The 13,986-nt window shown below is 41.1% G+C and overlaps 1 protein-coding gene across 3 annotated transcripts in view; it reads left to right on the forward strand.

The window, feature by feature from the left end:
* The first annotated feature begins 2,147 nt into the window (after window positions 1-2,147).
* URI1 (URI1 prefoldin like chaperone) overlaps window positions 2,148-13,986 on the forward strand; it is a 61,538-nt gene continuing 49,699 nt past the window's right edge. For 2 of the 3 annotated variants that reach the window (XM_042231921.2, XM_060398022.1), the window contains exon 1: window positions 2,452-2,591. Coding sequence is in view for 1 of the 3 variants with exons in the window: in XM_004015132.5 (XP_004015181.1) it covers window positions 2,499-2,591 (93 nt within the window). In the remaining 2 variants the exon portion in view is untranslated. Of the gene's footprint in view, window positions 2,592-13,986 lie in introns of all 3 variants that reach the window. The other variant, XM_004015132.5, reaches the window with a different exon arrangement.

Consider the following 13,986-nt stretch of genomic DNA (forward strand, 5'->3'; position numbering starts at 1 on the left):
CTCAAAGGTGTTCCCTCTTTCTTACTTTTTTATAAGTGTTTGAGAAGAATTGGTGCTAATTCTTCTTTAAATGTTTAAAATTCACCTTTGAAGCCACCTGGATTTTTCTCTGTTGGGAAGATTCTGATTATTGATTTATTCTCCTTAGCTGTTAATTGGCTTTCATAGTTTTCTGTTTCTTCTTGAGTCAGTTTTATTAGTTTTTGTTTTTTTTCTAGGAATTTGTCCCTTTTATCTGGTTTCTACAGTTGTTCATTGTATTCTCATGTTCTTTGTTTCTCTTTGTAAAATTGTAATTTTGTCCCATTTTTGTTTCTGATTTTAGTAGGAGTCTTCTCTCTTTTTCTTAATTTAGGTTGTCAGTTTTATTAATCTTTCCAAGAGCCAATTTTGGTTTCACTGGTCTTCTCTGTTGTTTGTCCATTTTCTGTTTGTCTCTTTGTTATTTCTTTCTCCTGCTAGCTTTGGATCTTGTTTTTCTCTTTCTAGTTCCTTAAAGTACAGTTAGGTTATTGATATATTAGTTTGCTAGGGCTACCATAACAAAATGCCATAGACTGATGATCTACACAGCAGACATTCGTTTTCTCACAGTTGTAGAGGATGGTATTCCAACATCAAGGTGTGAAGGGGGTTGGCTAACTCTGAGGCCTCTCCTTGGCTTGCAGTTGGATGCCTTCTTGCTGATTCTGCATTTGTTTATGCTTGTGGCATGCATGCCTCTGGCTTTTCTTAGTGTCTCCAAATTTCCGTTTTACTTTCAACTCTTCTGTGTTTTTCATTCTAAAGTGAGTCACCTGCAGACAGCATATAGAACCAAATACTTAGAAGATAAATGTATTTACCCTTCTACTGGAGCTGGGGGTGGGACAGCTTCCCACAGGCACAGGAACTAAACAGGCTAGGTTTGAATACCTGAATGAAGGGAGATAGGATGGGGCTTCCCTGATAGTTCAGTTTGTAAAGAATCCGCCTGCAATGTAGGACACCCCGGTTCCATTCCTGGGTCGGGAGGATCTGCTGGAGAAGGGATAGGCTACTCGCTCCAGTATTCTTGGGCTTCCCTGGTGGCTCAGCTGGTAAAGAATCTGCTGGCAATGCGGGAGAGGGAGACCTGAGTTCGATCCTTGGGTTGGGATGATTTCCTGGAGAAGGGAAACGCTACCCACTCCAGTATCCTGGAGAATTCCACGTGCTGTATAGTCCATGGGGTCTCAAACAGTCGGACACAACTGAGCGACTTTCACTTTCAGGGTGGGCAGCTGCCAACATCCATTAGGAAGGGTGAAAGTGAGAACTGGGCGACCAGAGCAGAAGCGAGAGAAGTAGCTGAGGATACACAGATGATGGTGGTGTTAGAGCAGTCAGAGACGGCCAGTTTCAGAGGAATTGGATGTTTGATATGTAGTAAGAAAAGACAGCAAACATTTACCATCTGCCCCAAATTTCCTTCCTTTTTTCTTTGAAGCAAATGTAAAAGGAGTGTATCTGAATTGGGGAGCTGGCCAGAAGGGAAGAGAAGTCTAGCAAGCAGGCACACCAGGGTGAGAATTGAAGTTCTCTGTTAAGTACTGGAGCAGAGATGATTATTACGCCAAGGCCCATTCCATTCATTAAACATTAATTGAGTGCCTACTGTGTACAAAGGCTGTACTAGAATCACAGGAGGTTGAAATAAGGAAAAGTTTGGGCAACGTCATCCTTGAAGTCTCTTAAACAGCCCATACATAGCAATATATTAATTAAAGCACAATACCTTAATATATGTAAATGCTATGTGTGCAGTAATTAATACACAGGCAAAATTTAATTGCATATTTTAATTCATTAAACAGGTACAGTGAAAGGTTGAATTTGTTAAAATTAAATATGCTTATAAAGCAGTATTAGTACACGAATTAAGCTCCTATGGCCAAATGCAGCGCTCAACGACTGAGTGCATATGTGGGACACAAGGCCAAGGTAGGTATCCTGGTCCGTGAACTGAGCGTCTAGCCTCCCTAGAACGAAAGTTTCCAGGCAGCGCAGCCTCAGAATAAGCCACCCGCCGCTGCTCCGCACCTGCACCACGTGACTCACCGGGGGCGGGACGAAGGGCGGAGGCTGCGTGCGCTTCCCGGCGTGCCGCGCAGGGCGGGGCGAGGGGCGGGGCCTACGGAGGAGGCGCGGAGGAGGCGCGGCCGCCACAGGACGCGTCCCTCGGCCCAGCTACCGGATCGGCGCTTCTCGCCTTCAACGGCCGGCCTGCTGCTCCGAGCCCGCGGCGGCGGCGGCGGCTGCAGCGGCGGGCGGCATGAGCGTGTGAGATGCGGCCGCGGGCAGCCCGGACGCGAGCAGCGGTCGCCGCGGTAGCGGAGAAGGCGGGCGCGGCCTCCTCAGCGCGGGGCGCGCGGTGCATGAGGGCGAGCACGCGGGCGCTGGGCAGCCGCCGGCCACGCCGCTTCCATAAACACTTGTTTAGGACTCGTTCGCCCCGCTGAGGCCCCGGCATCCCCTTCATGGAGGCCCCGCCAGACGCCAGGCCCCACGCCTCGGCCGCGGCTCCGCTGCGCGCCCCGGAGGTGGCGCGGCTCCGTGAGGAGCAGGAAAAGGTAACAGGCCGCTCTCCGTCCCGCGCTTAAGCCAGTGGTCTCGGGAGGCGCCCGCTCCCCGGCGCGTCCTTGGCGTCCGGTTCCCCCTCCCCGTGGCTGGGGCCTGACCCCCGGCCGACCCTCTGCTGCCCTCAGTGGGCCGCAGCCTTTTGGTCTGGGCCCAGGCCCCCCGGACCCGGAACGGGGGAGAAGCGTAGCCTCTAGGCCTGGAAAGCGTGTTAGGAGAAACTTTTGTCACGTGCTTTTGTTGTCTTTTGTCTGGGACCCCTCGACCTTCGAAGGGAGGAGAGGGTTGGGGGAAAAGAGACGTAGTAATCTGTTTAACTTCTGTATGAAAGTGGGTTTTAAACCTTAATGCATACAGCGATGCGTGGGAATATTCTTGGTGAAGGACACGCTGTAAATGGAAGAGTTCACCTTATTTTTTAAGCCATTTCTCTAATCGTTGCTAAAATGTATACTCTTGTAGTGATAACGCTTCTTGTGCATTTCTAGGTTTAGTTTCGTATATGTAAAAATTGAATGGTGTTTTGTTAAATTTTAACTTCAATTATATAAATAAGTTTTAATCTTCTAATAAAGAGGAGAGAAAGTTTTGTATTTCCCAATGGGATTGCATACGAAGTATACCAATTTAAGAAATACAGTATTATTTTAATCTGAGATTTTTAATCTGAGTTTAATCTGAGATTTTTACCCCGTCTGGGTTTCTTATCATTTGTTTCTCACCGTCTCCGAAAGTTTGAGATTCTTACTTTGAAAGGCAACTTTTAATTTACTTAATATATGTCTTGTGATCTTATTGAGATTATCATGGTTATAAAGGTTAGGAAGTTGTTCAAAAGCTGTAGACACTGGGAATCCCTAACTTTTCTGTTGAGCATTTCTGTATAAAAATGACTACTTACGTGGGTAAACGAATCGTTAGCTGGATGAGGGACTTTTCATAGAACCTAAAAAATCCTGGTTTACTTGGAAACAAGCTGCTAGGATAAATTATGGGAACCTTTCCTACTATATTCTGTTTGTTCTAAATTATTTCGTGCATTGGATTTCCCTTTCTGAGAGCCGTTTTTCCTTGGCTTTCTTCAAATTGGAGGTTTAAAAATTCAGGTTCACTGACTGCATTTAAATTGTAAGACAAAGAATTTTTCTTACCCCCCCCCCCCAAGAGAAGTAAAAAGAAAAGACAGTCCTTCATGAAACCAATTTCTGACAAAAACTATTTACGTTTTTTATTTTAGAAAATGTGAAACAGACCCTGGAAAAAGAGTTTTCCCATTGCCCTTCTTTCTGCTGAGGAATTAACTCTCTCCTCCTTCGTAGTATATGTTTGCATACTGCTGACTTGATATGTATTCTCCCACTTGGCGTGTTGAAAAGAGAAATCCTTAGTTTTATTCTGGTGTTAGTGAGTCTGAAATACAAAGGATACGGTTTGGAGTGCTCTGAACAGCTTTCGGGTCTGGTATCCAGTTGGATTTGAAACCTCCCTTCTCAATTCCAGTCCTGTAGGAACCCAAATAGCAGTTTCAGTAGAAAGTTGAGTATGTTACCAAATTACTTTTCTGTGCAGTGTTAATGTTAATTTCACTTCCCTGGTGACTCAGATGGTAAAGAGTGCCTGTAATGTGGGAGGTCAGGGTTTGCTCCCTGGGTAGGAAAGATCCCCAGGAGAAGGAAATGACAACTGACTCCAGTATTCTTGCCTGGAAAATCCTATGGACGGAGGAGCCTGGTGGGCTACAGTCCATGGGGCTGCAAAGAGTCCAACACAACTGAGTGATGTAAATCAGTGTTATTTTGGCATATAAAACAAGCATGTGCTTGTCTGTCATGGGTGTGTGAGATCATCCTCAGTTCATGATAAAGCCTCTGAGTAAATAGCAGCAAGTATTTTAACCAGTCTGCTTGGGTGGACAGGAGAGACCCATAAGGCCACAAAATACACTGGTTAGTTAGCTATCCTTTAATTACAGTTCATTGTGGGAAAACTTTATCTAGTAAATAGTTAATAAATAAGTCATATTTTTGTGAGGGACTGTAGGCTTTAAAACCAACCTAGCAGCTGTAGGAGTACAGTGAACTCTAGTAGGAAGTGTTAGGACACTGTTTGAAGGAAAAAGGGGAAAAAAGACATATCAGTGTAGCAGTTAGTATTACTTTATGTAAGTCTACTTAAATGTGCTTTAGGACTTGCTTTTCCCTACAAGGACTCTGTGAGAGAATAAAATATGAAGAAAATGATTTGAATGACCCCCCCCCCCCCCCCCCGTTTTGGTAGCTAGCTTGCTGCTAAGTTGCTTCAGTCGTGTCTGACTCTGTGTGACCCCATAGATGGCCTCCTACCAGGCTCCCCCATCCCTGGGATTCTCCAGGCAAGAACACTGGAGTGGATTGCCATTTCCTTCTCCAATACATGAAAGTGAAAAGTGAAAGGAAGTCGTGTCCGACTCTTAGCAGCCTCGTGGACTGCAGCCTACCAGGCTCTTCCATCTATGGGATTTTCCAGGCAGGAGTACTGGAGTGGGGTGCCATTGTCTTCTCCGGTAGCTAGCTGCTGCTGCTGCTGCTAAGTCACTTCAGTTGTGTCCTGCTGCTGCTAAGTCGCTTCAGTCGTGTCTGACTCTGTGTGACCCCATGGACTGCAGCCTACCGGGCTCTTCCGTCCATGGGATTTTCCAGGCAAGAGTATTGGAGTGGGGTGCCATTGCCTTCTCCGTCAGTCGTGTCCTAGTAGGCTGTAATTGCAGAGAAGAGAAATGAGCTCTTTATATTCAGTGGATACCTTTGGTTCAGGCCATTGTTTTCTCTGGGAATCTTGATTAACAATGGCTCCTAGATAAAGAGGCTTTCCTGATAGCTTAGTTGGTGAAGAATCCGCTTGCAGTGCTGGAGGTCTCAGTTCAATTCCTGGATCAGGAAGATCTGGGAAAGGGATAGGCTACCCACTCCAGTATTCCTGGTCTTCCCTTTTGACTCAGCTGGTAAAGAATCTGCCTGCAGTGTGGGAGATCTGGGTTCTATCCCTGGGTTGTAGGTAAAGATGGTTTAAATGTTGCTCATAAATTTTTTCCTTTTCAATTCAAGTAAGAAATATAACACATTTTACCCTGGTTCCCTCTCTCTGTTTTTTCCTTGATTATCATTTGGAGCATTGAGTAACAAGGAAAAATAGTAACGTTAAGGGGAAAGACAGGAGAGGCAAGGATGATCCACAGCTTCAATGAATGACATCAGTAGTAAATGGATAGGATCAAGTATTTAAATATTGTTCTCGTTAAGGGCATCACTGCTGACATTTTCAAAAAAATTTTTTTGGTGAAAACTTCTGTTTATTTTTAAGAATCTAGCAAAAAGACATGCACAGAAAGGTTTCCTGCAGATTTGTTTATAATAATGAAAAAGCTAAAAATTCAACATTAGGGGATTGGTATGAGGAGACTTAATGCAGTTATTGAAAATTATAGAACAGTATGTGGTGTGGTTAATTATGTTTATTTGTGTTAGAATGGCCAAAAGTTCATTCAGGTATGAACTTTTTGGCCAATCCAGTATATACATATTAACACTTTATATAGGTGAGTGAAGTTGCTCAGTTGTGTCTGACTCTTTGCCACCCCATGGATTGTAGCCTACCAGGCTCCTCAGGCCATGGAATTTTCCAGGCAAGAGTACTGGAGTGGGTTGCCATTTCCTTCTCTAGGGGATCTTCCCAACCCAGGGATTGAACCCGGGTCTTCCGCACTACAGGCAGACCCTTTACTGTCTGAGCAATGTACCACTAAATGTTTTAAAAGCACACAGTTTCATTTCTTATTTACCTAAGAGTGAGTGCATTGAATAGGATTTTTTTTTTTTTCAACAAAGGCTGTGATGAAAACCTAATTAATGAAAGCTGGGATGTTGTATCTTTTAATTGCTATATACTTCCTGGGCCTAACAATTCTTTGTTGGTTTGAACACCAGTTAAGCAGGTTTATTTCTTTTTCTGGAGTGGATTGATGTAGTTTATTCAAATATCTATCCTAGATGGTTGCCTTTTCTTTTTTCCTTGGAGATTTTATTTACTGTTAATTCTCAGAAGATACAGGGACAAGAGAGAACTTGAATCATCTCCCCCACCCCATCTTTTTTTTTTGTTTAACTAAATCAGTTTTTACCAATATCAGTTAAGTATTTGGTAGAAAAAGTGAAATCTACTTAGGAGCCTCTTTGGACTAATCTATTTGTTTTTAGGTATTTTTAAATTTCTTTTTGATTTTTTTCAGTCATCCATTGGTTATTTAGTAGCATGTTGTTCAGCCTCTATGCATTTGTGTTTTTCTTCCTGTAATTGATTTCTAATCTCATAGTGTTGTGGTCAGAAAAGATTCTTGATATAATTTTAATTTTCTGAGATTTACTGAGGCTTGTGTTGTAATAGCTCAGTTGGTAAAAAATCCGGCTACAATGCAGGAGACCCTGGTTCGATTCCTGGGTTGGGAAGATCTGCTGGAGAAAGGATAGGCTACCCACTCCAGTATTCTTGGGCTTCCCTGGTGGTTCAGCTGGTAAAGAATCCACCTGCAATGTGGGAAATCTGGGTTCCATCCCTGAGTTGGGAAGGTCCCCTGGAGAAAGGAAAGGCTACCCACTCCAGTATTCTGGCCTGGAGAATTCAATTCCATGGGGTTGCAAAGAGTTGGACACAACTGAGTGACTTTCACTTTGATGATTTTAATTTTCTGGGATTTACTGAGGCTTGATTTGTGAGCCAAGATGCTGGAGAATGTTCTGTGTGCACTTAAGAAGAATGTGTATGCTGCTGCTTTCGGATGGAATGTCCTATAAATATCAGTTAAGTCTGGTCTAGTGTGTTATTTAAGGCTCGTGTTCCTTATTAATTTTTTTGTCTGGATGATCTATCCTTTGGTGTAAGGTGGTCTGTTAAGGTCCTCCACTATTACTGTGTTACTGTTGATTTCCTGTTCTATGATAGTTAGCATTTGCCCTGTGTATTGAGGTGCTCCTGTATTGAGTGCATATTTATTTACAACTGTTATATTGTTTTGTTGGATTAATCCCTTGATCATTCTGTAGTGTCCAAAGTACAATTTCTTGTAATTGTCTTTGCTTTAAAGTCATTTTGTATGATATGAGTATTGCTGCTTCAGCTTTCTTTTGATTTCGTTTTGCATGGAATATCTTTTCCATCCCCTCACTTTCAGTCTGTATGGGTCCCTGGGTTTAAAGTAGGTCTCTTGTAGACAGCGTGTATATGGATCTTGTTTTTGTACCCATTCAGCCAATCTGTGTCTTTTGGTTAGAGCATTTAATCCACTTAAATTTAAAAGGTAATTATTGATTTGTATGTTCCTTTTGACATTTTCTTAATTGTTTTGGGTTTGTTTCTGTAGGTCTTTTTCTCTTGTGTTTCCCACCTAGAGAAAGTCCTTTAGCATTCTTTGTAAAGCTGTTTTGGTGATGATGAATTCTCTTAGCTTTTGCTCCTCCTTAAAGCTTTTGATTTCTCTCTTGAATGTGAATGAGATCCTTGCTGGGTAGGGTAATCTGCAGGTTTTCCCCTTTTATCACTTTATATTTTGCCACTCACTTCTGGCCTGCAGAGTTCGTGTTGAAAAATCAGCTGATAACCTTATGGGGATTCCCTTGTATGTTATTTGTTGCTTTTCCCTTGCTGGTTTTAATATTTTTTCTTTGAATTTAATTTTCGTTAGTTTGATTACATGTGTCTTGATGTGATTCTTCTTGGGCTGATCCTGTGTGGGATTCTTTGACCTTCCTGGACTTGGGTGACTATTTCCTTCCTCATGTTAGGGAAGTTTCCAACTATAATCTCTTAAAATATTTGTTCAGATCGTTTCTGTTTCTCTTCTTCTGGGACCCCCGTAACACAAATGTTGATGCCCTTCATGTTGTCCCAGAGGTCTTTGAGACTCATTTCTTTTCAGTCTTTCTCTTTATTCTGCTCCTTGGCAGCTGTTTCCAACATTCTGTCTTCCAAGTCCCTTATCCGTCCTTGTGCCTCAGTTATTGCACTGTTGATTCCTTCTAGTGTATTTTTTCATTTTCGTTACTGTGTTGCTCATCACTGTTTGTTCTTTAGTTCTTCTAGGTCCTTGTTGAATATTTCTTGTATCTTCTCGATCCATGAGTCCACTCTGTTTTTAAGATCTTGGATCATCTTTACTGACAGTACTCTGAATTCTTTTTCAGGTAGCTCGCCTATTTCCTCTTCATTTATTTGGTCTTGTGGGTTTTTGCCTTGCTCCTTTGTCTGCAGCATGTTTCTGTGTTGTCTGATTTTGTCTAACTTACTGTGTTAGGACTTCCCTGGTGGCTCAGATGGTGAAGCATCTGCCTACAATGTGGGAGACCCGGGTTCGATCCCTGGGTTGGGAAGATCCTCTGGAGAACGCAGTGGCATCCCACTCCAGTACTCTTGCCTGAGAAATCCCATGGATGGAGGAGCCTGGTAGGCTACAGTCCATGGGGTTGCAAAGAGTCGGACACAACTGAGCGACTAAGCGAAACTTACTGTGTTTGTGGTGTCTCTTTCGCAGGCTGCAGGGGTGTAGTTCCTCTTGCTTCTGGTGTCTGCCCCTTGGTGGGTGAGGTTGGTCCAGGGGCCTGTGTCGACTTCCTGGTGGGAGGTAGTGTGCCTGTGCTTCGGTGGGCGGAGTTGATTCTTGTCTCTCGGACAGGCAGGGCTGCATCAGGTGGTGTATTTTGGAGTGTCTGTGAGCTCAGCACCCTGGGGAAGGAAATGGCAACCCATTCCAGTATTCTTGCCTGGGAAGTCTCATAGACAGAGGAGCCTGGAGGGCTGTGGTCCATGGGGTTGCCAAGAATTGAACACAACTGAAGTGCCTTAGCACACACGCACAGGAGCTTAGTATGACTTTAGGCACTGTGTCTGCTGATCAATGGGACTGTGTTCCCGTCTTGCTGGTTGTTTGGCATAAAGTGTCCAGCACTGGAGCCTACAGGCAGTTGAATGGAGCTGGGTGATGGAGATCTCTGGTGGAGCTCACACTGGTTAATATTTCCTTGGGCCAGGAATTTTCTGGTGGTCCAGCGTCTTGGACTCAGTGGCCTTTGTGTGCCACTCATTGATGGCACCTTGATTCTGTAGCAGCCTGTATTTCTCCCGAAAACTTTCCTGGTTGTGGAGCTCCTTACTCCGGTCCCTTCAGGGTCTCTCTTCACAACCAACTTCCCCTCTTTGGGTCCACTCTCCAAACCCCACTTCCCTGCACCCTGGCCCTGGCTGCAGCAGAAGATACATGACTGAGGCTAGGGTGTATAGGGCTGTAGCATGGGCCGCACCTGCAGTTCTTACTTTGTAGACCGCTTACTGCATTCTCCTCTGGCTCCTTAGTCTCCCTGTTGCCCCAGCTCATCCCCACCGCGAATGGGCTTTTCTGAGCATGAGCTTCTCCTCGCCTTCAGCTCGTTCCTGTCAGGGCTGCAGTTCCTCCTCCTTTCCTCTCTTTTTTAGTTCCTATTTATTTATTTTTCCAATTTTTATTCATTTTAGTTTTTCTTTTATGTTTTTTTAAGTCTTTTTATCATCCTATGAGGCTGCATGGGATTTTTCGTATCCTTTTATGTGTTTGAGGTCATCTGCTAGTGTTTAGCAGGTGCTCTTTGAGAATTGTGCCACATGTAAATGTATTCTTGATGTGCTTGTGAGGAGAGGCGAAGTCCATGTCTTCCATTTTTGCTATCTTGCCTCCTTCCCCATTGTTGAAACCCGAGAAAGTTTATCTAGGGTACTGTTACCTGAAGACTCATAACCTAAGACTTATTTTACATTTATGTTTTCACCACCATCTGTGTCTGTCTGTGCTATCCAATATGATGGCCACTAACTACATGTGACTGTTACGTTTAAAATTCAAATTAAGTAAAATTAAAAAAAATTTTTAGTTACGAAGCTACATTTCAAGTGTTCAGTAGCCACATGTGGCTATTGGCTATTGCGTTGGACAGTGTGGAGTTGGGAGATTTCCATCATAATAGAAAATTCTATTGGATGGTGCTGGTGAAGAAAGCTGCTCTCTTTTTTATTCATATTGTAATCTGTTTATTAATGGTGAAGTGTTTTTCTCTGTCACTTATCTTCTCTTTCCTATTATGGACAGAAAAAAAAATTTCTGAATTGTCAACTGTGTTTGAAAGCTAAATACCCTAAATGTGTGTGTTTTTTTTTTTTTTAACTTAAAAAAAAAAAGTCCTAATACAGTACAGCAAAAAGTATCCCATTTGATGTGTAGATTTGGTCATTGTTCCTTGTTTGGTTTCCCGATGTTTGTGAATTGAGTACTATTAAAGAGATATAGAAAATGAGTGCTTTTCCCCAAAGAACAAAAAGACAAGACCGAGTTATGTGCCAGGCACTGTCCTAGATACAGTGATACACAGGGTTTCTTTTTTCCCCTCAAGGGACTTAGGGGTTTGTTTGCAAACATTTTAACAGAGGGCTTAATGTAGTGTGATAATTGTTCTCCTTCTAATTCTTTGCTTTTCAACCTGCTATAAACTATCTTCTGCCTCTGTCTTTTCTTTGAAATTATTCTATCTCAAGTTTTTTGCTTGCTAAACTCAGTGGACCCTTTCTCAGATCTAGCCTTACTTGACCTCTGTGCTTTATTTGAAACTTTAATTGTTCCCTGGGAAACTCTTGAAATACTCTGTACCGTAGGAACTTTTGTGACTTTTCTTTTTTTCTGGCTCTGCCTTTCTCTGTGCCTACTTAAATCTCTTTAGTGTCTTTATCTAATGCTTAAATGTTGGTAATCCCTATACTTCTCATTATTGACGTTGTCTTTTCTCCCTCTGCATGTCCTCGAATACTCCTGTATGCCAGGCCTCTTCCAGATCTGTTAACTGTTGGGCAGCTTAACTTGGATGGCCCACAAGCAGCTCAGTCTCATTTACTAATATTAACTTATCATCTTTGTCCCTAATGTTGGGGCATAGGCACCATACTCATCCTGATTCCGGGCAACATTATTCAAACCAGAATCTTTTCAGTTTGCCCTGATCCATCTTCTGATTTACTAAATCTTGTCAGTTCTTTCTGTTTTAAAAACTTATTTTACTTTTTGGATGCATCCCATAGCTTGCAGAATCTTAGTTCCCTGTCCTGAGATTGAAGCCAGGCCACTGTGGTTGAAGTGCCAATTGCTAACCACTGGACCGCCAAAGAGTTCCCCGTGAGTTCTTTCTATATGATCTATACCTTCTATCTTAAGACACCCACTAACTTGTCTTAATTAAACCCTTATTTGAAAAATACTATGTGAGAATTTTCTGTTAAATGTTGGTATTTTTTTTAATATTGTCAGTCTTTAATTTTTAGCATTCTGATGTAACCTGATTGTGTTTTTATTTTTGCACTTCTAATTTGTGAACATGTATAGCTTTAGTCTAAGTTTTCTCATCTGTCACTTGGAGTTTGTTTACTCATTTTGCCACAGATTTTCCACTTGTCACATTTGTTATTATTCCTTTATTTCTTTATTTTGTGTTATTAAAATATTTAATTATATTTAAAATTCTTTTAGCTTTATAGTTATATGGTTTCTAGTTTCATTTTAGTTATTATCCTAGAAATTATAGTATCTCTTATTGCAGTCTACCATAAATTAGTGGGAAAATTTTCACAAAATCTTCTGAAATTTTGCCACTTAGGAAATTGTTCAGAAATCTTTTGATGGCTTAGTTTCATAAGCCCTCCCTCATTTGTGCTATTGTCATATATTTTACTTTTGCATGTTCTTAAAAATTCACCTCGTCCCCCCAAATTAAGATTACTCTTCTTGATTTTCTGTTGTAATTTTTATTTAGTTCTGAGCTGGGAGAGGATTTTTTCCCTTCAACACTTGAAAGGTGCCATTCCATTATCTTTGATGTCTTTGGTTTCTTTTAGTCTTCTGTTAGTCTTACTGTTTCCTTCACTGAGAATTTTGGGTATATCTTCCCTCTATCTGGTTTTGGACTTTCCATCTTTGGTTTTTAGGCAGTTGATTATGATGTATAGTTTTGATTTTCCTTATGTGCAGATATGGTTTGCCTGCTTTGAATATGGAGTTTATTAAATCTATCATTTGATGACTTGTCAGTTTAGAAAATTCTTGTCTGCTCTTCTGGATGCTGGTTTTATGTCGCTGTCTTCTTCACTTTTTGTACTCTGAATATACATATTAGACATTTTCACTGTCTCATATGTCTTAACTCTTTCTGTATTTCCTTGCTTTATACACACCTTCTTCTGATGTCTATTCCTGTTCACTAATCTTGTTCTTACAGATCTAATCTACTGGTAAATTCTTTTACTAAATGCTTAATCTCTGCTATAGTACTTTCAAGAATTTGTTTTGACATTTCTTTAATAAATTTGAGGCCTATATTGACATCTTCAACCTTCCCTCTGTTTTCATAAATATATTAATCATAAAAGTGTGTCTTGTAATTGCAGTATGTAAATTAAATGAGGCTATGTTTCTGTTTATTTCTTCTCTTGATTTCTCATCTGCTGTTCCTGTTTTCATAGACTGCCTTGTAATTTTTGATTGGATGTCAGACAGTATAGTGAAAATATTGTAGGCTACTGATGCTGTTACCATCCTTCAAAGAGGGATAAATTTTCTTTAAGCAGCCAGAGTACTAGTGGACCAACACAGCTCGGTTGAGAGTTAGTTTTGGATTTTATTAGGGTTGGCCTGTTTCATTTTTGCTCCTATTTCTAGCATGAAGTCATTGCTAGCTTCTAAGTCATGGCTCTAATTCTGTATAGAGTATGGTGTTTTGTTTCTGTGGCTGTGTATTGTATTGGTTGTAAGTTTCTTTCCTTGATGTCCATATTAGGTTTTGGTTTCAGAATCATGCTGACCTCATAAAACAACTGTCATTTTTGTATCTTCTGTAAAAAGACTTTGTGTATTAATGGTATGATTCTACCTTAAATTTGAACTAATTTTCCAGTGAGACTGTCTAGGCCTTGTATTTTCCTTGTATAGATATTTTAAAATTTAGAAATATCTGTAGGTTTGGTAGTGATATTCTCTTTTTAATTTCTGTTATTTGCAGTTCTTGTGTGTCTTTTTTCTTCTTGATATATCTTCCTAGGGAGTTATTAATCCTAATCTGTCTTTTTAAAGAACCAGTTTTTTATTTTATTGATTTTTCTTCTGTAAGTTTAATTTTCATTGGTTTCTACTTTTATAGTTTTCTTTAAAAAATTTCTCTTTGGCTGTAATTTTTTCCTAGCTTCTTGAGACAAAAGCTATTAGAGACACAAAAATCAGAGATTTTAATATTCTTTCTTTACAGTATATATTTTTTGAGTTTTAAGATTTTCTCTAATAATTACCTTAGGCACCCC

The sequence above is a fragment of the Ovis aries genome, chromosome 14 (assembly GCF_016772045.2).
Source record: "Ovis aries strain OAR_USU_Benz2616 breed Rambouillet chromosome 14, ARS-UI_Ramb_v3.0, whole genome shotgun sequence".
In the NCBI taxonomy this organism is placed as follows: Eukaryota; Metazoa; Chordata; class Mammalia; order Artiodactyla; family Bovidae; genus Ovis; species Ovis aries.